Here is a 25,221-nt window from a genome sequence, read left to right on the forward strand (position 1 = left end):
GTAACAATTCATTTCAGTTTAGTTATTTATTATAGTTCCTTTAACATGACAACTTAATAACTTAACTTAACATTCAATCACTTGTAACTAGTTGAAAGAGTTTGTTGAAGTTTGATCAACTAAAACTCTTTTTTTAGTGTTAGAAAATATTTTTAATCAATTAATAAAATCCTCATACTTTTCATTTGGGCGCTTTTGTTGGAAAGGGATGTGTAAATCATTCTAGAGCCAAAAAAAGAGTTTCGCAGGTTTGCCTCGTTATTTTTTGGGTGTGTGTTTATACTCATCAATATAATGTAGATATAGCCTGGCAAACTTAACAAAACAAAAAGAAACCTTGTCCTTTTTGTTGTAGGCCAAGATGCCACATCCCTGAATCTCTACACACCTCTCGCATTAACCTACCTGAGTCAAAGTTTGGGACTGTCACGCATGCGCACCTCCTCCTCCCCGTCATCTGCACGATATTATAAGTGCGCCCGGCAGCGTGAGACGTGGTTCAGTCTACAGTATCTGAACCGGACCGAGGGGGAAGAGGAAGACAGCGAGGGAGAGATGGATGACAAAAGGAAAAGGAAGAAGGATGAAAACGCCAAAAGTGATGACAAAGTCACGCTGAAGAAGGAAATCGGACTCCTAAGCGCCTGCGCTATTATCATCGGTGAGTGCGCGCGACAACTGAGACAGACGAGCCGACAGGTTGTGGAGGGGATTCAGCTCCACAACCTGAAGTAAACGGAGAAACGTGTTTGAGGATTCGGCTCACTGTTATGACACGGCATCCCGTTCACTCAGCCGTCCAAAAGTTACACGTAGCGGGATATTCCGGCTCAAATTCATCTCATTTCCTCAAACTTGGACGCAAAACCCGAGTACAAAAATAAATAAATAAATAATCTGACTGAAAAGTCGTTTGAGCACGCGGAAGCTGCAAGAGGCAGGCTCTGAGTACAAGGGTAGTGTGTTTTTTTTTCCGGCTCGCGTGGAAACTGTTGCATCAGTCGTATGGGTCTGAATATGAGGATGCTTACGTGGCTGGGTAGTGTGGTGAAGTTGGGAGGCCCGGTTCTGTGGGACAGCTGAGCAGCGAGGCACTGCAGCAGTCCGCTCTAGAATATGCAAATCAGCCACTCCTAAAAAAACGATTTAAAATGTACAGTAAGCTGCCCACGGAACACAGTCGTGCTTTGAAACACACAGATTACTCTGCTGTTTAATGTCCCAAGTTCCACGGAGCTGCTGGTTAAAAGTCTGGGGTCAGAGGGAGGACACACATGCCTTAAAGATATTGCATAAATACCACTTTTCAGTACATTCCTTGCCTTTCTTAGAACATTTTTCAGTGCTAAATGCTATCACTTCTGCTTCATTTGGGACAAAGATGCACCAACTGGCTGACCAGGTAGTAAAACATTAGATTTTTAAAAAAAAATAATTTTCTAATGCATACATCAAAACAAATAAGTACTGCTGTTTTTTAGGGTATAAATGCATCAAAGCATATACTTTAATGCAGTGGCCAAACTGATTTTGTGCTGCCCACAACTCCAATTCAAGAAAATACAAATATTTTACATTTTTAGTCAGGGCAAAAGTATTACAAACAAATTAAAATTTTGCAATAGAAAATCCTGGCTACAGTACAACGTGGCGACCACATCCATCAGCAGGCTTTGATTCTTTTAATGAATTTATTCAACTTGGCTACAAACTTTTCAATAAAAGTGATCTAAATCTTGTTTTTATTGCCCAGAACTGAAAAAAAAAGATTATTTTGAGTCGAGAAATTAAAAAATTCACATAGTGGATCCCTCTCTTTTAACAAGGCAAATCTGCGAAACTCGTTTAACATTTTGTTTAGCTCTAGAATGATTTACACATCCCTTACCAACAAAAGAAAATTTACTATTTTACTTATTTAATTAAAGTATTACAATTGATTATATACTTTTATAGTAATAATTTCACATAAATACAAATGTGTATACAAACTTTCAAATAAAATAGTAGTTAATCAATACAAAAAACGGTGCTTAGTGCCTATACTTAGACTTGCACAAGCATTAGCATTATGTTGCAGAAATCTAAAAATCTAATGTTTCCAATCTCTGAAGTTTATCTCTTTCAATTAAAAATATTACTCAAGTAAAAAATGCAGTAAAACTACTAATATAAGTTTGTTTTCTTTTGTTTTCAAAAAGTAAATGTAACTTAGACATCACATTATGATAAGAGCAAATAGTAATAAAGTTTTTCATAATCCATTAAAAAAAAACACTGCCTTAATATTAAAAATCACATAAACCAGATACCACATGCATTTTTTAAAAACAAAATATACTTAACAGCCTGTCATCTGCATCCAACAGCATTATTCAACTCCACTTGTTTTGGAAAAAACTGTGTTCAGGTGTTTTGCCTTTTCTTGGCTGCTGACATGACTCTTACACCCACCGGTATCTTAACGCTCATGTTACGTTTAAAGGCGGCTTGGAAAAAACACATTACGACATGAGAACAATGGACTAAATGGTTGTAACAGCTGAAAAAAAACGTAAACAGATACAGGAAGTGAGGGAACAGATACAGGAAGTGAGGGAACCCCGTCAAACCGAGACCGGAGTAAATTGACAGTTAGCCACTCAGAGGTGAAAAAAATAAAACCCAAATAAAATAAACACCTTCCAGCCCAAGTACTACCGGGCTGCCTATATGTAAAAAAGTCAGTATTTTGTTTCTTTTTAAAAAAAAAAACATTTCTTTGTCCTTGTTTTCTCACGTTTTGTTTTTGATTTTTTTTGTTGCTAATTTTGTCTTGACAATTTTTGACATGTGACAAAAAGCTTGGATTAATCGCTTTTCGAAGTAATCATCAACTACTTTAGTAATTGATTAATCATTAATTGGAGTATACAGACTAAAAAAACGGCAATATGCTGAAAGAACAAATTCTCAGAGCAGTAAATAAGCCAAAACTGTTAAAAACATATACATTTTAATCTAAGATCTGTAAAAAAACTCAGAAAGTGTTGAGCTTTTCACATTTTGATGTTAGATGTATTTTTTTAGCAGCAGATGCATCCCTGGCTACAAATGAAGTGAATGTGGTGTTGATGCATTTTAGGAAATAAAATATTTTCTTGTGTAAAAAATAAATGTAATTTGTGTTTCTAATATTGTAAAAAAAAAAAAAAAAACGGCTCAAGTGGTTAAAATAAAACTCTGTAAAGATGTGATTAATTGTCAAAAAAAAAATAGAATAACTAATTTACTAAAATAATCATTAGTTGCTTCTTTATAAACATGTATTCAAATCTGATTTTCAAGCTGTGTCATTGAGGAAAGAGAATTTCTTCCTCTGTGTTTTTGACTCTCCACCATCGTGTCAGAAACCTCAATTTTACTTTCTAACGATCAACACTGTGGAAGTTGATTTTTCTTCTGTGGAATCTGATTTTTTTGGTTTTGTTTTCTCAGAGGCATGAAGAGTTGTGAACAAAAATAATACTTATGTAGTTGTGATGCAGTCTTTTAAAGATGAGAGATGCATTGCTCAGGATTTTAGTGGCCCATGTGGTGAAATTGGATCTCTGGGTTATTGATTGGCTTTTCTCCGTACCAGATATGTCAGATCCGATCCTGTTGATGAATTCAGTCTAAAGCGAATTGCAGGTTGTCCTTTTTTTACTTGTCAAAAAAATCCTTCATTAGTGAATGTAAAGATCAGAATGGCTATGTTTGGTCTGAATTGTAATCTTAGTGGAGTAAAGTGAATGTTCTCTTTAAAAACACTGCAGAGTGGGTGAACATGAGCTGCCTGAGTCATATTGCTACCCACCACCATCAGCCTACTCATGAATTGACTGCAATATTCTTGAAATGTGTTGTACTGACTTGCTCTGGTGCTCCACTGCTTGCAGCGACTAGTAATACTGGTTTGACAACACTACCCAATGAAAATGTCAATTCTGACTGAAAACAACATAAATCAAAAATCCTTCAGTTCTTCTTTTCTTTTGGCGGCTTAGTGATGTAAACCAGAAACCTACTCGGCTGTTTCACTTTCTGCAGTGCAAATCTTCTCTGCCCTCACATTTGAGGCCTCCTCCTCCATCAAGTGAGGAGACAATGACAAATGCACATCCTGGTCCTCTTTAGTTGTGAGATGGTGAAACATGCATTTTGCTTTTTTTTTTAAATCAACATGTGGAAAACTCAGCCCTTTCTGCACTGCTTAACATCAGTAGGGCTAATCTGTTTATTTTTTGGGTTAACTGATTAATAATTGGATAGCAAAAGGTGCTTAATTGGAGAAATTTTACAGAATTTGAACCAGGTGAAGCTACGACTATCCCACATGAAGAGTTCTGGTTAGAACATATTTACAGTCAGAGAAGATTTTGTTTTAATCTTAAATTCAAAATGTATATTTTTGTGCAGTCTTGGCTTCATCACTGCTCCGAGTGTGTTGTTAGGCATTTTTGGAGTCTGTATACTCCACTAAACAATTAATCATTTACTAAATTAGTTGGCAATGGTGTCAATCAACGATTAATCACAATTATTCCGATTAATCGCTTCAGCCCTATTGCTATTGGAAGGGTATCTCAGTTCTCTCCTTACATTTCAGCTTTGTCTAAAACAGTGGTGGGAAATTTTCAAAGAGGCCAAATGAGAACCAGAGAGATGGGACAAAACCCAGGACTGCTTTCACAGAAACGATTCAGTTTTGCCCCATCGAGAAAAGATTGTAGTGAAATCGTGTATCTGAACTATTGAAATCATTTTACAACTGTGATACAGGTAGACATAGGCAGACCCCCCGGTTCCTGCTGAATCGCTGAGATGCTGAACTTTCATGACATAACAAACGCGACAAAGGCTTTATGTAACAGCTCTGCATCTCAACACGGTCTCTTCCATCAAGTGAGGAGACAATGACAAATGCACATCCTGGTCCTCCTCTCTTGCTCTGCTTCATTAGGGAGCATTCAGAGCAACAGCACGCCTCACTTGGCTTCAACGGCCGCAATGTTTACCCTCAGCAGAGTCACACTTTTTAGCCCCAAACTTACCCCAAGGATGGGGGAAAACATGGAGGCCAGTGCAAAAACACCACTTGTTTCGACAGCTGCTGTTTGTTTTTGTTACTTTCTAGCATGCAGTAGTTTTCTTTTGTTTTGTGTTTTTCTTTTGGAGAGACTGATGATGTCATACATGCCAAGCTAAAGTTGAACTCATAACATGTTGGCCAAGTGAAGGAACCCTCGGTTTGTAGGGGTCAGCTGAGCTCAAACTCCAGCTGAACGTGGCTCAGAGCTGACCTGATGGCAACGACAACAGCACTGCTCTGTCCTAGTGCTCATTTGCAAACATCGATAGCAAGATGGATTATTTACAGCCACAAGTACACACGCAAACAAGAGAGCTCTTTGTTTTTGTTCATCAGCGTCTCCATTGCAGGAAATTGTAGAAGACGCCGTGTCCAACGATCACGTTTTGAACCCTTTCTCTTCAGTAGAATCACGTAATCCGTCAATTAAAGGTATCCGGAGTGCTCCTGCTTTGAGTGGGAAGTTGGACTCGGTGGGAAGTTCCACTTTTTTTTTCTTTTTTTTTTATGATAGGGAAGTGGAACACAGCATTTGTTGACTCGCATTCTTATAGTTTCTGACATTTAAAATAGAAGAGATGTCTAAACTGCAGCGTAAAGGCTTAGATGCCTAGCACAGCAAATGTAGATTCAGCACAGAGCCAAAGCAAAGCTCCAACCCGGTCATGTTGGAACTAACAGCGTCATCCCCAAACCGTTCCCACAAGGTTGGGAGCATAAGAGTGACCAAAACGATTTGGTTTACTGAAACATTAAAAGTTCCTCTCATTAGAGCTAAGCAGCCAAGCCCAACTCTTGAAAAACGGCTCTAGACTGTAATCTCCTCTACACAGAAAGTTGGTGACCTCAATATACTCGGCGACTCAACGACTACTGACCCTGTTCTGTGATCTTATGGCCTACCACACTGTGGACGAGTTGACTCATTCCCTTTTTCCTTTCCACTTCATCATACTACTGATGGCTGAGTGTGGAATAATGAGGAAACTTTACATCTGGATCTGTTGCACAGTTGGCAACAGTTGTACAACATAATACTGCCCCTTTAGGTTTTTTTTGCATATCATAGATTGTAGTAAACTTCTTAATCTGTTTTAAGTGCAACAAGATTGAAAACGTATTCTATTACAACTACAACAACTTAAACTTTATTGGTTTCTGGCATCACAATGTACTAGTTGTGAATTAGCTCACTACCTGACTTCTACTGAATTATAAGAACAGCAGCAGCTAACAATGTTAACTCTGTCCATGAAGGGAACATCATTGGCTCGGGGATCTTCATCTCACCTAAAGGAGTGCTGGAGCATGCAGGCTCGGTGGGACTGTCGCTCATCGTCTGGGTTTGCGGAGGAGGGATCTGCGCTCTTGGGTCGTTGTGCTACGCCGAACTCGGTGTCACAATCCCAAAATCTGGAGGAGACTATTCGTATGTGACTGAGATCTTTGGAGGGCTTGTAGGGTAAGTAGAACATATCGGCAGCTTGTGTCTTCTTGTAAACTCTGCATCTCAGAATTTGATGGGTTTAGTTTAGGAAGCTGTACATAATCGCATAAAAGCAACACTCCAGTCGAGGGTCTAGATTTTCCAAGTTCTTATTTTCACTCAAGTATTTTGCTCTCTGGGATGGAGAATCTGATACAGGCAAGACAAAAAAAACTTTTTAATGGTATAGAAGTATTAATCCTTATGGCATCACAACCTTGAGTTATAATAGATTTGTCAAAGTTTGCATTGATCATTCAACAAAATATTGAGGGCGTGAACTATTGAAAAATGTGTACTTGAGCCTTCAGAAGAATGCAAAATAGTAAACTCTGAGAGATGTAAAGTCTATGTATTCCAGTATTTGCCTTAAGTTTCAAGAAATAAGATGTTCTTTTACAATATATTACTTTCTAAAACTGGTCAAAATCGATGTTTATACAGCAGGTCATGCTCAATTCAATAAATATAGCTAAACTGGAATTTAGAAAAATGAAAACAGGAAAAAGTGGAACGCTGCTTGCTCCAGCCATTGTTTACAACCGGATTTACCGCGCCAAGCTTCTTCTGTTGTAGAATTATGATGAGTGTCTCACCTCAATAACGTAAAAGTTGTATAAAATGTGTAGATCACTCGAGCTACCTATGCTATTCTTTTTCCAGGGATGATGTTTAAGGAAATTTGATCTTGTAGGACACAGTTTTCTAAAGAGCCTTGACTTCTGCTTCTTCCTGAAACATGCTGTATTTACAACATTGTTGCCAAACAAGTATTTCTAACTTTCTGGAGTAGCCTGACTTTGAAGAAATGGTTTCAGGAAAACAACAGCAACTTCAGTGTTTTGACTTCTCTACGTGCACATAGGTCCTGAAGGCTTACGTGCATGTTTCACATATTTTTCAGCTTTAACACACCTGACAACACACCTTAGAATTGGTGTTCAGTAAAATCCTGGTAATCAGCCATCAATTTAAATCAGTTGAGCTGAAGCAGGGAAACACCCTGGCAGTGGCTTGAGGACCATTGTTGGGAAAAAAAGTAGACTCCTTCTTTGAGGCCTTTCTTTATTATAGACAGAATGGATTAGTGAATTATTGGCTGTGTCTGTTGCTGCATTTCCATTACAAATACACTCAAAACTTTGTCAATATTTTGCTAATGTTGAAAAAGCACAATTTTGCAATTGTGGCGTTTCCATTAAATAAGAAATCCAATTAAAAGTTTGTTCACGTGGTAAGTCATTAGAAAAATATACTTGACCACAAGCCTCCAGCTACTTTCTGTTGTCTTCTTCTTCTTCCTGGTTTGTGCTAGTGGAAATGTCTGGTTGTTGATCATGTGACTTGTGTGAAAAAAGTATTTCCATTGCAGTTTTGTGATATTTTTAATATAGCCAATAAATAAACCTCTTCATCTTAGCGCCAAAAAGTGAGTTTTTTCGAAGTTGCCGTGTTTCCATTAAGCTAATTTATTTTTCAAATGTCAAATTGCAATTATACGGTCACTGGAAATGCAGCTAATGAGACAACACTGTTTTGGCTGCAAAAACAGTTTTTGTATCAACAATGTAGAGAAACTGATCATTTCTGCCTCTGTAACTCACTTGGAGCTTATTTAGGTCTTTTTACCCTCATATTTGAGCTTTAGCTTCATATATTTTATAATTCTCTGACAAGGCCCTCAACCACTATTGCAACAGAGCTGCGGTTGTTCTCGCAGCTTTCTGTACAAGTGTGAATGAAAAGTACGAGTGGAACTGAAAAAGAACAGCATGAACAGTAAAAACAGCCGTCAGCACAAAATAGCTTGTGAGTTCTACTCATGAATTAAAAAAAGGATGTTTTGTATTTTTTGAATGGTGTGTTGCAGTCATGCTTGTTCTTTTATTTCTAGCTTCCTGTTGTTATGGAGCGCTGTTCTCATCATGTATCCAACTACGCTGGCAGTCATTGCCCTCACCTTCTCCAATTACGTCTTGCAGCCAGCCTTCCAGAACTGCTTGCCTCCGTTCATCGCCACCAGACTCCTCGCCACCATCTGTGTCTGTGAGTCTAAAGCCTTCTAGGATTTACATTTTCTGTCTGTGTGCAGTTTATTCATCCCAGTTCCTTCAGCTGCGGTGCTGATGTTTGTAACCAGCATGTCTGGGACGCCTTACCAAATATGTTGTTTTATTCTGGCAAACCAAGATTGTTGAAACAGGGAGATATCGTGCAAATTTCAACCTCTGGCAGAAGTCCTTCTGTTTGAGGCCTGGTTTTGGTACTGGAGCATAAGTAAGATGCACTGAATTATTTCTAAAGTTATAAACTGGTCTGTCACATCACCTTTCATCTCGAAATCATTGGAAAAGTCAAGCTTCCTCCCTCCTTCACGTGTTTCTTCTGAGCCCCACGTTGCCTACCTACAAAGTTGTATATTGCTACATAAAAGTGAACAGTGGACTAGCAGTGTTAACGAAAAAGTTAGTTGACTCTATCTGAAAGTTTACAAAAGAGCTAAATATGTTCGCGCTTTATATTTTATCTGGAGAAGTTAATTAAGGGGAAACTAAGTGCGCTAAATGTTTTCAAAGTTACCAAAAATGCTAAAGTGCTAAACTAGCTCTGCTATTAACACAATAGTTGAAGTGTGCCCACCACTTAACGTGAACATTTTTGATTGCGGCTGGATGAATGTGACTCTAGAAATGCTTTGCTTAGTCAGTGTGACAAGAAAAGTCCTCTGGAGGTTCAGTCCATTTCCTGTTTGATACCAGTATGTAGCCTATAGGTAGAGGCTATAGGCTTGTTGGCTAGCTTGGCGCAAGAAAGCACCAAGCTAACTGAATGAAAGCACAGTTTTTTTTGTTTGTTTGTTTTTTTGTTGTTGTTTTTTGAGAAGTTTAAAATTAAATTGCTGTGGCTCAAAGTTTACCATCCAAATTTTTTTAAGAACGTACAAATCCAAGTCCGTCTAGGTCAGTAGAGTGATAAGCATAGCTAGTCGAAAACGTGGAGAGTGTTGAATTGAAGGTTACTGGGAGTTGAGCTGTCCAGTGTTTCAGTGTAGTAGCCTGCGTAGTGTCTTTTTTTTATTTTCATTGTGCCACCATGCTTAAAAATATCTTGACTACAGATCCTCTGTTGCTCAGACGGTCAGGTCAGATGACTTCATGAACCAGAGAAACTCCTAGTGACGTAATCAGCAGGGCAGACATTCTTTTATATGATGCGTAAACAACTTATCTTCTGATAGGGGCCAGGAATTAGATCAAACATTAAACAAAACTCTTCAAGTTCTGACTGTAACTAAAGAAAACATTTAAATTGCAAAGTCTTTGTCCGGCTTCCAGTTATTTGCGTCAGGACCCGATGATGTCGCCTGAGGCTGTTCATTTTCGTTCGAAAATCCCATCCAGAATGTTCTGCTCCATTTATAGCCTCTAATTTCATCATCGCCTTTGCTTGAAATGCAAGACATGAAATGGCTAATGGCAAAGACATGCTGTACATGTATCGGACCAGTAAGACAGCCGGTCGGGTCTTGTCTGATCCGGATGGAGTAAAACGGGGGGGAGATGGATGGTAGTGAGATGGGGATCTGCAGGAGAGTGTTTCCACGTGTCAAGCTGAGCTTAACATTTTCAGAGTCCACTGATGGAGCGCTGCTATTTTAAGCAACGGTGGGCTACAACTGCTGCCCAGTTAGACCAGGTGTAACATGGACAGCTTTTTTTATTTTTTTTAACTTTTTTTTGTCGGACTCTGGTTGGACTGATTGGTTTGTTTTGTGCAAGTGTGTGTGTGTGTGTGTGTTTGTGCGTGCGTGGGTGTGTGTGTGTCAGTGGCAGTGTCAGAATACATAATGGTGCCAGGCTTTGTGGACGCCGCTAATGAGCGGCTATGTCCACACTACTGTGTATTGTTTCATGCTCCCGCGGCTGAGTCAAATGCAAACAGGAAATGGGCCGGACACCTTGCACATTAATGACGGAATCCTATTGGCCGCCTGTGTTTCAGGAAGGATGTCGGCAGCTCTCATTGGCTGTCTACTACTCTCCACATCCTCATAGCGTTACTTGTCAGCGCTGAAGTCCCAGAGACTTTATTTTCCTGTCTGCGATCAGCCTCACTTCTTTTAAGAGTTCATACTGTTAAGCAGACAGACTTGGTTAAATGCTTGTGGGATTTATTTTCACCTCTTTGTAAAGCTGAGTGTCAGACTGGTCTGAGGTCAGCGTAACTTCTGAATGTCAGCCAGCCCAGATATTCACGTTCCCCCTCCTTCCTCTCATGCAGAACGTACTGCAAGGGAGACGCAAGTCACCCTGGAGTGAGTGAGTAAAAACCAGACAGGTCCAGTTTTGGGCTAGCGGTGTTCTACTAAGAATAGGCACACACAGCTCCAGCTCGCTTACGTGAAGACACTTCCTCTGTAACTTGGTGAGGTGCTCTAGGTTTCACTGGTTATTATTTTCATTGGTTATTTATAGGTGAGATTTGCTAAAACCAGTGAAGAACTTTGTGTCACAGTTAATTATTTCTTATTTTAGCATCAGTTTTCTCATTAATCTTGATGAGTTATGCTGCGTTCCAGTTGTACTTGGAACCTAGAAATTCAGATTTCCCAGTCAGAAAAATCTACGAAAGTCGGATATCCCACTGAGAAATCGGGAGCAACTCCGACTCCACCCAGTTATGACTGACTTTGCTTTTCAATGTGGCTGGTCCTCTCAAAGTGTGGTGGAAACATGTTCATTTTAGAAGAGACACATGCAAGAGTGTCTAAAATCAATGATTGAAGTGCTGTTTGGTTATGGAAAGTAGAGCTTCAAGAAGCAGTAATATGTAAGATGGAGTTTTTTCATGTTAGAATGTTACTCCCTCTTCAAAAACACACCTGAATTGTTGCTTTGACTCTTTCTTTCATGCATGTTTGAGAAATCCTTGAATTTCTCATGGCAGCCATTCAGCTTTGCAAAAACGCCTGGGTGGACCTAGCACCGTCTTCGAGGCACAGCTCTAATGAGGAGCTGCAGTTTGCAAGCAATGACCTCCCAGAGGACCCCTCCCACCTCAGCTCCTTCAGACTAGCCAGCAGCACTTAGCAAACATCTGGTGGAACCGCACGTCTGCTGAGCTCATTATAGGGACTCTTTCTCAGAGCAACGCTGGTAAAAACCTTGTTAAAGGGTTAATGGAGGAGACGTGTTGCGTTGACTTCCTGAAGGTGGAGTTTCAGAAAGAGCATGAGGTTTTTTTTTAAAGAGACAGAGGCCCAATTTCAAGGCATTAAATTCAAAGAGTAAAAACATTTTTAAGTCATATTTGATATGTGCAGCATTTTTATAACAATTGGAGGTAACATAGTTACTTCATTGTACTAGAACATTATACAATGTGCTTGGAAAATATATAATACTGATGTTTGTAAGAGATACAGCATTGCATCGGTATTGTTACAACATTCGTTGCATGTGTTAACATCCCGACTTTCTAGCTGGAACTCAGTGATAGAAGCTGTAATAATAGGAACGCATGGAGATTAGAGTTATTTTAACAATAAGCAGGTTGTAATGATCTGGATGTTCAGGGTCTGCAGTGGTCAGTACATGTCAACGGTGATACACAGGTGTCAGGTCATGGCTCACCAAGGCTCCCTGATGAACATGGAGGAAAAAAAGGCTGGAATTCTGGTCTGATTGAACAGAAAAGTGACATTAAATCAAATTGCTGAAAAAGTTTATGCATGTCTTGAGGACTGACTGTCAAACTACATAGTACATTGCAGCTTTTTACATAACAGGCTGCAGAGCAGCAGTCCAGTCAGGATGTCCATGCTGACTGCTGGTGAAGGAACTCACTGCCAAGTGTGGACCTGCCGCCGTAAATAATCCATGCTGTTATCCAGAGACTGAACATTAGCAGGAAAAATCTGTTAAGTAGTCATTTCCTGTAGGTGAGCTGTGCTGGACAGTCTGTCTCCAAGCCCACACCACAATCCATACCAACCCAGCTTTCTGACTCTTCAGCAACTCCTCTTCTCCATAATAAGCCAATTATTTTCCATATATCAGCAATTATCCTAATCTCCTCCAAAAACCCTGAAGCTGGTTTTTAGAGGAGGAACAATCTTGGAGAAAACCTTAAAATAAAACGCACCTTTTTCACTTCAGCACAGTTTTATTACTAGATATGTGATGGATGTTGACCCATCTACAGAAATCATGTGCTCATGCAGTTTGTGACCAGTGGTTTCAATTTAGTGTTGGCAAGCTTTCTAAAATTCCCAGAATGTTCTATATTAGATGCTGCATTAAATTCATTTACTGTTTGACTGGAGGATCTTTGTTGGTCACCAGACTGAAGCGGTTTCCACATAAACTCTGCAATTTCTGTTCTGTCATTTTGGCCTCAGTGATTACAGAACAGAAATTTGGTATTTGGTGCTGTTTATGTTTTATGACTTTGTACAGTGAGTGTGTTTTATGATTTTTAGAAATATAGCTCAAAGCACTTGAACAGCAAAACCCATGTTTAGTTTTTTTTCTAGATACATACTTTGCCTGTCACACCCTACAAATGTTATAGGGGAGTTAAAAAAAAGGGTCTTTTATAGAGCAGGAATAGCAGCACACACAAATATAACCCAAAGCATCAACACAGTGGAAATTATTTAAATTATTTCAGACATGTAAAATATCAGAAAAACAAATAAGAAAAACCAAACAAACATAATCATCAAATATAAAATTAATTTAAAGACTTTTTTTTGGGGGGGGGGGCTTAAAATTAAGACATACATCATCTGATTTGTGGGTCTATGCTTTTTCTTCTTTTCTTTTTTTTTTTTTTTACTTGAATTTAAAATGAGGAGAGGAATCATTCCCACTGCTCAGTGGGTCGGAGCATCAGAGCCAAAAGAGTGGAGATCATAACATAGAACCCAGGACGCCAAACAGAGGTATTTGATTTATTTATAGGGCTGCAATTCACAACAAATATTGTCTCAAGGCACTTTACAGACACATCATATCAGTTCATCATATACATTTTAAGTTGATTCCTAATAATGGTCATAGATGGTAATTGGAATAGACTTAGTACGAATAAAAAAATCCAGATTTTCCAACTTCAAATGCCCAAAATTTGATTAATCTATAAAATCAATTGATCACCCATCCCCAGTTATCTGGCTAACTCTGACTGCTTTCTGATGTTAGAGGAACTTGGTGGGAGTTATTACCAATTCAGTGACTCCAGTGACCACATCCTGAACCAGAAGGGGGTGTTCCTGAGGTTAAAGCCCCCCACACCCCGCGGTCCCCCTCCCCGATAAATCTGCACCGACTTTGGATCTGAATCCATTAAGGCTAAAAGCAGTAATTTGTTTAGTATTCAAGTGCTGGAGCGGCCTTCAATGGAAGCCCCTGATGGCGGCACACATATTTACCTGCACTGTCACATTCAAAGCCGCTGGCACCTCCTTCCTGTCAGGGTTAAAACAGAGGAAATTTGGAGGAGGCGGCGGAGGGAACACAGGAACGGAAACGCATGTAACACCCAGAGAGTAACCGACTATAAAACTCAGCAGTGCTGTGGAGAAGGAAAAAAAAAAGCTCTGCTCGGTGCCACCAAAACCTCCTGCCAACAATTCACGTGCGTGTGTGTGTGTGTGTGTGTGTGTGAGTGCCTGTACCAGCGGAAGAAGTGTTCTGTGGTGGGAGGGAAAACCTTGTTCTAGTGATGGATGACCTGCCGTCTGTATGTGCCGGTACACACACTATTGTTTCCCATGCAAGTCACTGTGTTAGTAGTCTGGAAGTGAGGTGCGGTGAGAAGTTAGCGTAACGAAGAAATAATAGGTTTTAGGGTTTTTGTTTAACCAAAATAAGGATTTAATCATTCAGAAACTTAGTAAAAGGGATGACAAATGAAGATTTACTTAGCAGACATGGGAAGTGGAAAGTCTTGCGAAAGAATCTGACATTTTGTCACATTTAAACTACAAACTTTAATGTGCTTTTAGTGGGATTTTATATGTGTGCTTGGTCTTTTTTTTGTAACAGCACTTAATGGTAAAAAAAAAAAATCTAATCTTATTGGAAAGTCTGTTAGTTTCAGCAGAAATGGTTCTGCAGTCTTGAGGAAAATTGCAGCTGTGGTACCATTGTGGGTTTCACCAAGAACAACCAGCCAACGTCTCCCTGCAAACAGTTTACTTAACCCGGCTTTAAACTGGTCCACAATATTTTCTCTGACATGTCCGCTGTATTCCTTCACAATGCTGCTTGTTCACTGAAAAACCCACAAGGATTCAAAGAACAGCTAGATTTATACTATTACATAAACATGGACTCCAGCTACCAATATTATTTAAAACATTTTTCTTCTCAACTAGGAAATTGCAAAATAGTAACTTTTTAAAATCCTGACGAGCTTCAAAATTATTTGCTGTCTTAAGCTGCGCTTCCATTGACTGCATAATTGTGCAATTTAATATTTTGAAAATTTATTTGCTTAATAGAAACACAGCAATTTACAGGGCAAAAAAAAAAACCAGTTGCTTGTCAAATAAAAAGTTTTGCCGCTAGAATGAGGTGGTTGTTTTTTGGCCGTATCAAAATGTTTTAATTTTATTTTGCAAGACTGGGATATAAAAATATTTTTTGCATCATAATAGTCACATGATCAGCAGCCGGATGTTGCCACTGGCACAAACTGTGAAGAAGACAGGCATGTTTTTTTTATTTTTTTCATGACATTACATGTGATTGTAATTGCTGTTCATATTTAATGTGAAAACCGTAGTTACAAAATTATACTTTTTCGACATGATCAGCAAAGTTGTGCACACATTTGTAATGAAAACACAGCTAATAATTTCATTACAAATGTGCAAAAAAAACTTTGCCAATATTCAGCTATTGGCGAAACAACACAATTTCTCAATTGCGGTATTTCCGTTAGATAAGAGAAAGAATTCAAAAAACATGTGGATATGTTTGTTCACGCCTCATCGTCCTGCAGTAGCAACATCTGGTTGTCGATTACATGACTCGTGTGACGCAAAAGTGTTTCCATTGCATTTCTGCAAAATAACCCATTTTTTATGCAGCTGAAGAAAAAAAACCACTTCATTATATCTGCAAAACATTTCATCGAAAAATCTTTCATTAAGCAAATTTATTGTTCTCAACAAGATATCTGAATTTATTTTCTTCCATTTTAAGTAAAGGGTTTTGCATGACTCCAACTACAAGAGTAATCTTAGTATTACATGCTGGAGGAAATGTGCAGCTTTTATTCAGTTACTGTATGACAGTCTGCCATGCTAACAGTTTAACATCCAGGCAGCAGAGATGATATTCCACAGTCGCATGTGCTGGATGCCACCATCACTCATTAGCAAGCACTGCTAATCCACTTCATTTGCTTTTGCTGCTCTTTTTGAAACCTCCGTCTGGCCGTTTGGTTAGAAAGTCGAGCAGAGAGACGTTGGAGTCGGGGATGTGATCGCCGTCTGTTAAGATTTATGGAAGAGACGGTGTGATCCGCATCCAATGCATCTCCTTTTCAACTCTTCTGGGATTTGGGGTCATAGTTCATGTGTTATTTGAGCGTTTGAGAGGCTAACCAGCTGCTCCCAGTCATTAAAGGAAAAACAAAACAATATAGTTTCATCGACGTGATCTAAATTCTTCCCGATTGTTGCCGAAGGGTTGTAACTGGCAACTTCCTGGTTGAGGAGCCTTTTTAAAAAAATAAGTTTGTTATTCAGACTAACATTAGAGAGAGAAGCTTCTTTATCTTTCCACAAATGTGAGAACTTTTAATTTGAAACAAGTTTTCCAACAATAACAGATTTCTTTACAAGAAGAATTGAAGAAATAAATGACCAATTACAAATGTGATTGTACTCCGACACAATCACAACTCCATGTGGGTGAATGAAAGAATGTGGGTTTATTAAATGAGGTCATTTTGACAGATTAAGGCAGGCTTATGGATTAGACACTGTGAGGTAAAATCAGGAAACGTTCTGTTTGTAATTTAGTTAACCCAGGAAATCATGTGCTTACCTTTTTTTTTAAAGACAGTAAAAAAAGCTTGGCTAGCAGGCACTAATGAGTAGTTTGAGTGTTTATTATGTACAGGGATTTGTTAGGTTTCCGTTCTTATCTGATTTCTGGGTCTGTGTGTATCTATAAAGCATTTTTGCTATGCTGTATGAGATGTCTGTATAAATATATATTTGTGCATGTGTGTGTGGGCGTGCGTGTGTGTTTACAGTGTTCCTGACCTGGGTGAATTGCTCCAGTGTTCGCTGGGCGACGAGGATTCAGGATATTTTCACTGTAGGAAAACTTCTGGCTCTAGTGCTCATCATTGTGGTTGGACTCGTCCAGATCTTCAAAGGTAATCACTGCGACTGATACGATTAATAGCAATGAATGACATAACCCCATTACATCACCCAATTTAGTAACAGATTAGTCGTTAACTGGAGCATTCAGACTCAAAAACAACACACTTCCAAAAGTGTGCAAAAAGGTTTATACACTTTTCATTTAAAATAAAAAAACCTTTGTTTGTAAATTTGCCCTACCCAAAATTCCTCAAGAGGCAAACATTTAGCTTCACCTGGTTCAAATTCAGATCTCTGTTTTTGATGTTAAGTCAAGCAGAAAGGGCTGAGTTTTTCATGTGTTGAAGTTCAAAGTATTTTTTAGTCTTTTGTTTATGTTTTTCTTATTTAAAAAATTAATTGGATTATGTGCTTAATTGCAACTTTTAGTGTATTTCTAACATTGTATAAAAAATACTTAAATAAAAAAATCTGCAGAATGTTTACTTCTTTTTATGCGATTTTCAGAATGATCAATAGAATAATCTATCACTAAAATAATTGTTAGTTGCAGCCCTTGCAAACATAAACTCACAGATATGAGTGACTGACTGTGACATCTCAGCATTCTTTCTATACTGTCCAGTAAGTCTATCAGACGATCAAACTTAACAGCAGGAAAATTAGTTTACAATTTTAGATTTTTCTTCTATTCATGATCCAACCATTACCTTTTTCAGGTGTTAATTTCTACCTCTTCTTGGCCCGTCCTCCTCCCGTGTCTGTGCAGGTCACTACGACGCCCTGCGGCCCAGCGTGGCCTTTGAATTCAGCCAGGATCCGTCGTTTGGACAGATAGCTCTGGCCTTCCTGCAGGCTTCCTTCGCTTACAGTGGCTGGAACTTCCTCAATTACGTCACGGAGGAAGTTGTGGAACCACGCAGGTACGATGGCACTGATACAACAGGGAGCACGTCTCAGCTCCTTTGCTCCAGTAGAATGATTTTTTTTTTTTTTGTACCATCAGGAACCTGCCGCTTGCCATCTACATCTCCATCCCACTGGTGACCCTGGTGTACACCATGACCAACATCGCCTACTTCACCTCCATGACTCCAGAGGAGCTGCTCGCCTCCAACGCTGTAGCAGTGGTGAGCAGCCACTGATTACTGTTGTGTGTTTTGTCAAACCACACAAAGTAGTTCATCATTGTGAAATGGAGGGAAAATGATTTTCAATAGTTCCTTCACAAGTAAACATCAGAAAAAATGTGGTGTGTGTTTGCATTCTTCAAACTAGAGATGCATCGAACCATTTTTCGCTTCACTTCAACAAAGATATCTGAGGTTTAGCATTAGCCAATAAAATCTGCTACAGAAAAACAGCAGTTTCAACATCCACATCACTGTTTTTCTGACAGTGTTTGCTTTTTAACTCTGCCCCAGTACAGTGACCGTCTGATTTTCTTTTCTTGACTGCAATTTCAAAAGGAGACAAATTTGACCCAACCCCAGCAAAGGTGGTTGACCTTTTATTAGGACAAAGAAACAAAAAAAAGTTAGGCTTAACACAAAATATTTTGCACCCCTCAGCATTTTCTTTACTTTCAGTGTAAAATGTGAATACATTCATCCAGTGACTTTAATAACTGTATTAAACTTGTTATTGTATTGAACTTTGAAAACATGTGCTTTCAAAGAAAGAGTGGCCTGAATCTTGTTCTTGTGCTGCTTTTTTCTTTGTTTTTTTCTAAATTAATCCCAAATAATCTGCAAACTGGATGTCTTTCTTTCAATGAGGTAAACATGGAAAACTCCTTTTGAGGTTTCAATCACAATTTGATCTTCGCCTTTCTTTCCTATGAAAAATGAAACTTTGTTTTACAAACATTTTGCGTTTTTAGTTTATTGTTGAACAAGTAAAAACACCTACTTTTTTGTATTGTTAGTTCTTCAAAAAGTATTCAATGTTGACCCGCTAGTACTTTTTTTTTCACCTCGGTAATAAAAAGTTTTGACACCCCTAATTTAAACTGTTCCATTGCAGCTTTGACGGTTTTATTTGACCAGAGCATCGTCTTCCACACGTTTGCTTTCTAATATCTTCCTGCCAATATGCAGTGTTTTTGTATCTTCCCCTTCCTCCATAAAGGACAGTTGAAAGACCTCTGCTGCTCTCCAGACTTGTTGTCATTTTAGTAGACTTTTAGCAGACATTTCCATTTTTCTGTGAGTTAAACTGACTTTGGTTTAAACCTTGCAACATTGCTGCAACTGTTTTGCTGTTTCAGACGTTTGGGGAAAAGCTGCTGGGCATGTTTTCCTGGGTGATGCCCATCTCCGTGGCGCTGTCCACATTCGGAGGCATCAACGGCTATTTGTTCACCTCCTCCAGGTACAAAATCATGCTCCTTTTAAATTGTCCTTTTTTGCAACCACTGCTAAATGTTTTGCTTCAAATATGTCAGAGAAGGGAAAATAAAACTGTGTACAATTGATTTTTCCTTTCAGATTGTGTTTCTCCGGAGCCAGAGAGGGTCACCTGCCGTACCTGCTGGCCATGATCCATCTGAAAAACTGCACACCGATCCCCGCCCTGCTCGTCTGCGTAAGTGCTGCTTCTGTCCAGCTTTTATTTCTAATACCCAAAATTGTAGAAATCGTAATTAACTACTAAATCGCCTGTTATTTTAGCTTAACAACTTCCTTCTGTTTAAACCTACCTGCATGTCTTCCAGTGTATCGCCACAGTACTCATCATGTGTATTGGAGAGACACACAACCTGATCAACTACGTGTCCTTCATCAACTACCTGTCCTACGGGGTGACCATCGCTGGCCTGCTCTACCTTCGCAAGAAGAGGCCCAACCTGGCCAGACCCATTAAGGTACAGCTTCCCTGATGTTAACAGGAGCATTTTACCAGTTCCTCAGCCATTGTCCATTATGTCATGAATGTCCATTAAATTAGTTAAGCACTTTGTATGTACACCAGGTAGGCCTGTCAACCAGGCTAATTTTGCTGGACAATAAATTGTCCCTGAAAGGATCATGATGAATGATGATATTGTCATATTGAGACAGTTTTCAAGTCATTTAATAGTAATGGCATAATCATGCTGCACAGTGGCGCAGTTGGTAGAGCTGTTGCTTTGCAGCATGAAGGTCGTGGGTTTGATTCCCGGCCTGGGGTCTTTCTGCATGGAGTTTGCATGTTCTCCCTGTGCATGCGTGGGTTCTTTCCGGCTTCCTCCCACAGACCAAAAACATGACTGTCAGGTTAATTGGTCTCTCTAAATTCTCCCTAGGGGTGAGTGTGTGTGTGCATGGTTGTGTGTCCTGTCTGTCTCTGTGTTGCCCTGCGACAGACTGGCGACCTGTCCAGGGTGACCCCGCCTCTCTCCCGGAACGTTAGCTGGAGGTAGACACCAGCACCTCCTGACCCCATTAGGGACAAGTGTGTTAGAAAATGGATGGATGGATGGATGGCATAATCATTAAATTGCACTCTCTCAAAGATGGATAAACTTTAAAATTTTAGACAAATATTTAACACGGGAACTGAAAATATCCAAAATAAATAAACAAAATTAACAAATAGAATGAATTATGAAGCCTTTGTAAACAAAAGTGGCCTTCAAAAAACAGTCTTGTTGAGACCAATGAACCACCTTTTTTGTGTGTCTGTCTCTCTTTCTACCAATCAGTCACGCAAATGGAAATTATTGGGCTCATTTTAATTTATCATGTGATTAATTAATTATTGGGATAAGCTTAACATAAGCTGTTATTTTGTCACATCTTTCTCATAGGCACACTTAATTTTTTGCTGCCACCTACTGACTGGTATATACAGCTACTGTACATGTTAAGTGTGGGTTAAGTGAATGTAAACTTTCATGTATTTTCTTGGAATATTAAGAAAAAAAAAGTCCAGTACATGTTGCATGTATATGTTGAAGCATGAATGTGAATATTTCTGTCTGTTTTTGTTGTGTGCAGGTGAACCTGTTGGTTCCCATCACCTACCTGATTTTCTGGGCCCTGTTGCTGTTCTGCAGTCTGTACTCTGAGCCGGTGGTGTGCGGCCTGGGCATGGTCATCATGCTGACCGGCGTCCCCGTTTACTTTGTGGGAGTTCATTGGAAAGAAAAGCCCAAGTGGATTTACATACTGCTGGGTAAGTAAGGTTTAAACTGCACTAGGGCCCGGCGATATGGACTCATAGTTTTATCATGATATTTTGTGATGCTATTGTGAAAAAGATAATATTATTTTGATGATGTTATGATAAAAATAATAATTTTTTTTAGATAACTGCATGACTGTGACTGCATGGCACAGTATTCATATCACCACAAACACACTTATTGTTCTTGGGAAAACATTCCTACTGTCCTGCTGTTATTTCATTTCAGTGGCGTATAGGTTGTTAGGTTTATTTTTCAAATAAACTGAAAAAAATCACAAGGACACAAAAACTTGTCTTTTGCAAAAGGGGAGACACGTGTCAGACTTAGCTGCGTCAGACGAGCTAACTCCAACTGTTGGAGTTAGCTCGTCCAACTCCAACAGGGGATTGTAGGCCTTCAATATTTATTCGCTTCTAAGCATAGGCATATCGTCACAGTGATAATTCAACAGGTCTGGCAAGTTCAGGAAAATACGTTCCATATATGGTAACTCTTTAAGACAGCTGCAAAAGCGTCTGCACATTGTCTGGAAACATATTTAACAGGATATCACATCTTGCAGAAGTATAAAAACAGCACATATATCAGTAAATAAATGGTAAAAAGTATCAATTCCCTATCAGTCATTGTAGATAAGAACAAAAAGGAGTACATTTCTGCCAAAAAACTCAGACATTTTTTGTTTAATCTCAGAAATTTCCACGTTTTTTTCCAGAAAATTTCTGAGTTTGAAAAGTAAAAAAAAATTCTTAAGGAAATTTTGAGATTTAACCTCAGAAATTTTCTAGAATTTCAAAAGTCAAAAATTTCCAAGTTCCTTCTGGGAAATTTCTGAGATTAATGTTTTGTTTTTTTTCTCCCAAATTTTCGACTTTTGGAGCTAAAATTTACGCCACTTACTTGAAGCGTAACCTAAACTGCACACAGCAACGAGTCATGTTTAGGAATTTACTGATATTTACTGGCTCTCTTGTGGAAGAAAAAGTGAAAAAAACGTTTCTGATCATACAGTTTGTTTTTTGTTTTTAATTTAACATCCATAATTGAAATTCATCATTACAATGATGAATCACAATTCCTTTTAAAAGATAAATGATACACGACACAATACTTTTCTAAACAGTTCTTCCTGCTTGCAGAGATTCCCATCAGCTGACCTGTCCCGTTTGCCTTGCAGAAAGAGTGACATACATGGGCCAGAAGCTGTGCTACGTCGTGTTTCCACAGGCAGACTCTTCAGAGACCGAACCCCTCACTGCCAAAGCCATCGACTGAGCAGCGACAATGTGTTTTTTTCTGTTTTGTTTTTTTATTTTTGCATTCGCGCCTGCACTTTCAGTTTTTGGTGTTTAGGTTTTCCAATTGTGTTCTGAGTTGTGACGAATCGCTGTCATGTACTCTCTTGTACATCTTCCCCGAATGCAGCTGGCATGGAGAAACGTTTAAAAGAAGAAAAAAAAAAAGAAGAGAGAAACTTTTAAGACGAATATGCAAGCAGTTTCTGCACTTAGTCATATTTTTTTTATCGCTACTTCTTTCTCCAGCACCTTTTCACTAATCACTCTTGATCCTCTCTGCTCAGCTGTAGTTTCTTTTTTTTTTATGATACACCACTTATTTCATCCTCGTATCTGTCGCAAATGTTCCGAGAGATACCATACGTGCCTTGTTGGTGTTGAATTTTTTTTTAAATGGTATTTCTCTGTCCTAGCATGAAAATTACAAGCTGAGAGAGACGTGAGAATGGCAAGAAGCTTCAGCTGAACTGGATAAATGAATTGTTTCATGTCTGAGGTTGGCACCTAACAGTGTCTTCAGGTTTTCCAGATTTAGCGGTGGACTCTTTAGAGCTGCTCACGCGACCAGAAATTATTGTTACCGTACAGTACTTACCACAAACCTGTTAGTGGATAACATTTCAGAATCCAAAATGGCAGCTGGCAAAGGTTAAAGGCAGAAACATAGACACACACTTCCTGCTTGTATCATAGAGCATTAAGGCAATTGTAGATAGAAAAAACAAAGAAGAGTGGCAAATTTCTGGCAAAAAAATCTGAGATTAATCTGAGATTAATTTCTGAGATTAATCTCAGAAATGTTCAATTAAAGAAATTAGAGTTTCAAAAGTCAACAAAATTACAAAAAAAAAGTCAATTTTATTTACATTTTTTTCAGATTAATCTCAAAATTTCCGAGTTTCTTCTTGAAAATTTTGGCAGAAATTTACATTCATTGTCCGCTTTATGGCCCACAGCTCGTCCAGCCAGTTGACGTTTTATAAACCTGCCAACTAACTTAAGGTACTGATGACGTTTTACGCTTGTACAGATTTTAGTCCTGTTGATGTACTAAAGCTTACTTGAATTTGTGTCGTCAGGTTTTTGCATCATACTGCCACAGGATGGTGCAGGTGAAGTGTTTATTTGCGTTTGAAGAGATGGTTTCCTTTCTTCTGGAGGTGAAGTTTCAGTAGTTTTCTCAAACCAGCTCTATATAAACGTTCTGCGGTTATATAAGAGACATTTAGATTTGTCGCCAATTTCTCAGCCACATAACATGCTCTATATTCGCTAAAATTGGCTAAAATGTCGACTTTTGTCTCATTAGCTAGCCTCCCGTCGCTCAGGACTTTTCTACAAACTAACTGAGATATCGGCGCTTTCGTTTTTTGTTTTTTTTCTGTGTATGGGAACTTCTACTGACAAAAACTTCAAAAATTCTCTGTTCAAGGATGTCAAACTATTCCTTTAAACTGTTTGGGGACCTGACCGCCAACATAATTTTGTCCGCGGCATTACCTTTTAAAAAGAACTGTTACTTACTGAGGAGATATTGTTTGGTTTTTTTTTTTTATTTCTTAGAAAGACAACAATAAACTTGTGGTGCTTTTTCTAGACCCTATGAATTCTGGTAACTGGGCATTTAAAAAAAGAGAGACTCCTTAAGCCTAAAACAGGTCTGTTTGGCCATGTCCAGGCAGTAGTTGTTGCAGTTTGTAAATACTGTGTAAAAAAAAAAAAAAAAGGTGCCAAGGACTCCTGCAAAGATCACGTTCCTCAGACGTGCTGTGATGTCTTCACACACTACATAACGGATGTGTGTACCTGTGTTTGTAAGAAAAGAAATGTGTAAAGTTGTGCAATGATAACAATGGAAAGTGTCATTAAATATAGCAGCTTATAAAAGGTGTTTTGTCACTTGTCATGTTTGCGGCCTCGTCAGATAAAAGCACTGCCAGAATAAACAGTGGCATAAAAATGTTAGTTTGTTATATGTTAGTAGTTATATTATTTTTAAAGAGTGTTTTTGAATTTGAAAAGTTTAACTTCAAATCTATTGTCTTTTACCTCGTCCAAGTTGGGGTTGCTAGTTGCTGTTCAGTATTATTAAGTTGGTGAAAATGTTGACTGATGTAAAGGTTCTTATGCTCCCAAACTGCTTACCTATTTCTACTGATTTTGTCCAAAGAGTTGCACTTTTATTCAATAAGCACAGCTACATGTCAAAGCATCGTGACCAAATGTTTTTACTGTAGTATCGACAGAAATGATAGCTGATAACAGGAGATATTATGTACACAAAGTGCCTGCCATATATATATATATTTTTTTACTGCTTTCAATCTGTGTTTTTGTAGAAATTTGAAACTCGGTTTTTGCGTCACTTGGTTAAAGAATTGAGAAATTGAGGGAAAACTAGACCTTTTATGTATTTATTCAGGCACGTCAAAACTGTGACAGGTTTTGATCAGTAGGTCTTGATATACATTTCAGGAGAAAAAAGTCTAAATTTAGTATCTCAAAATAATACAAACTCATGTTGGCTTCAGACTTCGATGGGAATAACAACCACAACTAAATCACAAACCTTAAATTATTCTGGACCTAATTCAGTTAAACTCAACAATGCTCGAACAAAAACATTAACATTAATGTTGGGAATTAACATGTTGGAAATTATTTAATTCATCTGGAAGGTTAAATGAAACCCAACCTTTTTCAGATCACCCACACAACAAAATCTTATTAAACCATTCCAAATAATACATGTTTCCACGTTACTGAGATGTTAAATGTCACCAGAGGAAAAAAAAAAAAACA

General features: G+C 38.6%; 1 protein-coding gene across 1 annotated transcript; it reads left to right on the top strand.

Annotated features, from left to right (window-relative positions):
* The first annotated feature begins 417 nt into the window (after positions 1 to 417).
* Positions 418 to 24,310, top strand: LOC102233756 (asc-type amino acid transporter 1-like). The gene is made up of 11 exons (XM_005802498.3): positions 418 to 661; positions 6,371 to 6,575; positions 8,494 to 8,645; positions 16,875 to 17,000; positions 17,720 to 17,873; positions 17,957 to 18,080; positions 19,220 to 19,323; positions 19,440 to 19,536; positions 19,667 to 19,816; positions 20,931 to 21,108; positions 22,299 to 24,310. The coding sequence occupies exons 1-11, from the start codon at positions 433 to 435 to the stop codon at positions 22,394 to 22,396; spliced, it is 1,617 nt and encodes a 538-aa protein (XP_005802555.2). The 5' UTR covers positions 418 to 432; the 3' UTR covers positions 22,397 to 24,310.
* The last annotated feature ends 911 nt before the right edge of the window (positions 24,311 to 25,221 follow it).

Source organism: Xiphophorus maculatus, chromosome 4 (assembly GCF_002775205.1).
Source record: "Xiphophorus maculatus strain JP 163 A chromosome 4, X_maculatus-5.0-male, whole genome shotgun sequence".
NCBI classification, from domain to species: domain Eukaryota; kingdom Metazoa; phylum Chordata; class Actinopteri; order Cyprinodontiformes; family Poeciliidae; genus Xiphophorus; species Xiphophorus maculatus.

Excerpts from the sequence above, each read along its gene's own strand:
- LOC102233756 (XM_005802498.3), top strand. The coding sequence starts at position 433 with ATGCGCACCTCCTCCTCCCCGTCATCTGCACGATATTATAAGTGCGCC. Across the intron at positions 662-6,370 it reads CGCCTGCGCTATTATCATCG|GGAACATCATTGGCTCGGGG; the intron begins GTGAGTGCGCGC and ends CTGTCCATGAAG. Across the intron at positions 19,537-19,666 it reads TCCCCGCCCTGCTCGTCTGC|TGTATCGCCACAGTACTCAT; the intron begins GTAAGTGCTGCT and ends CATGTCTTCCAG.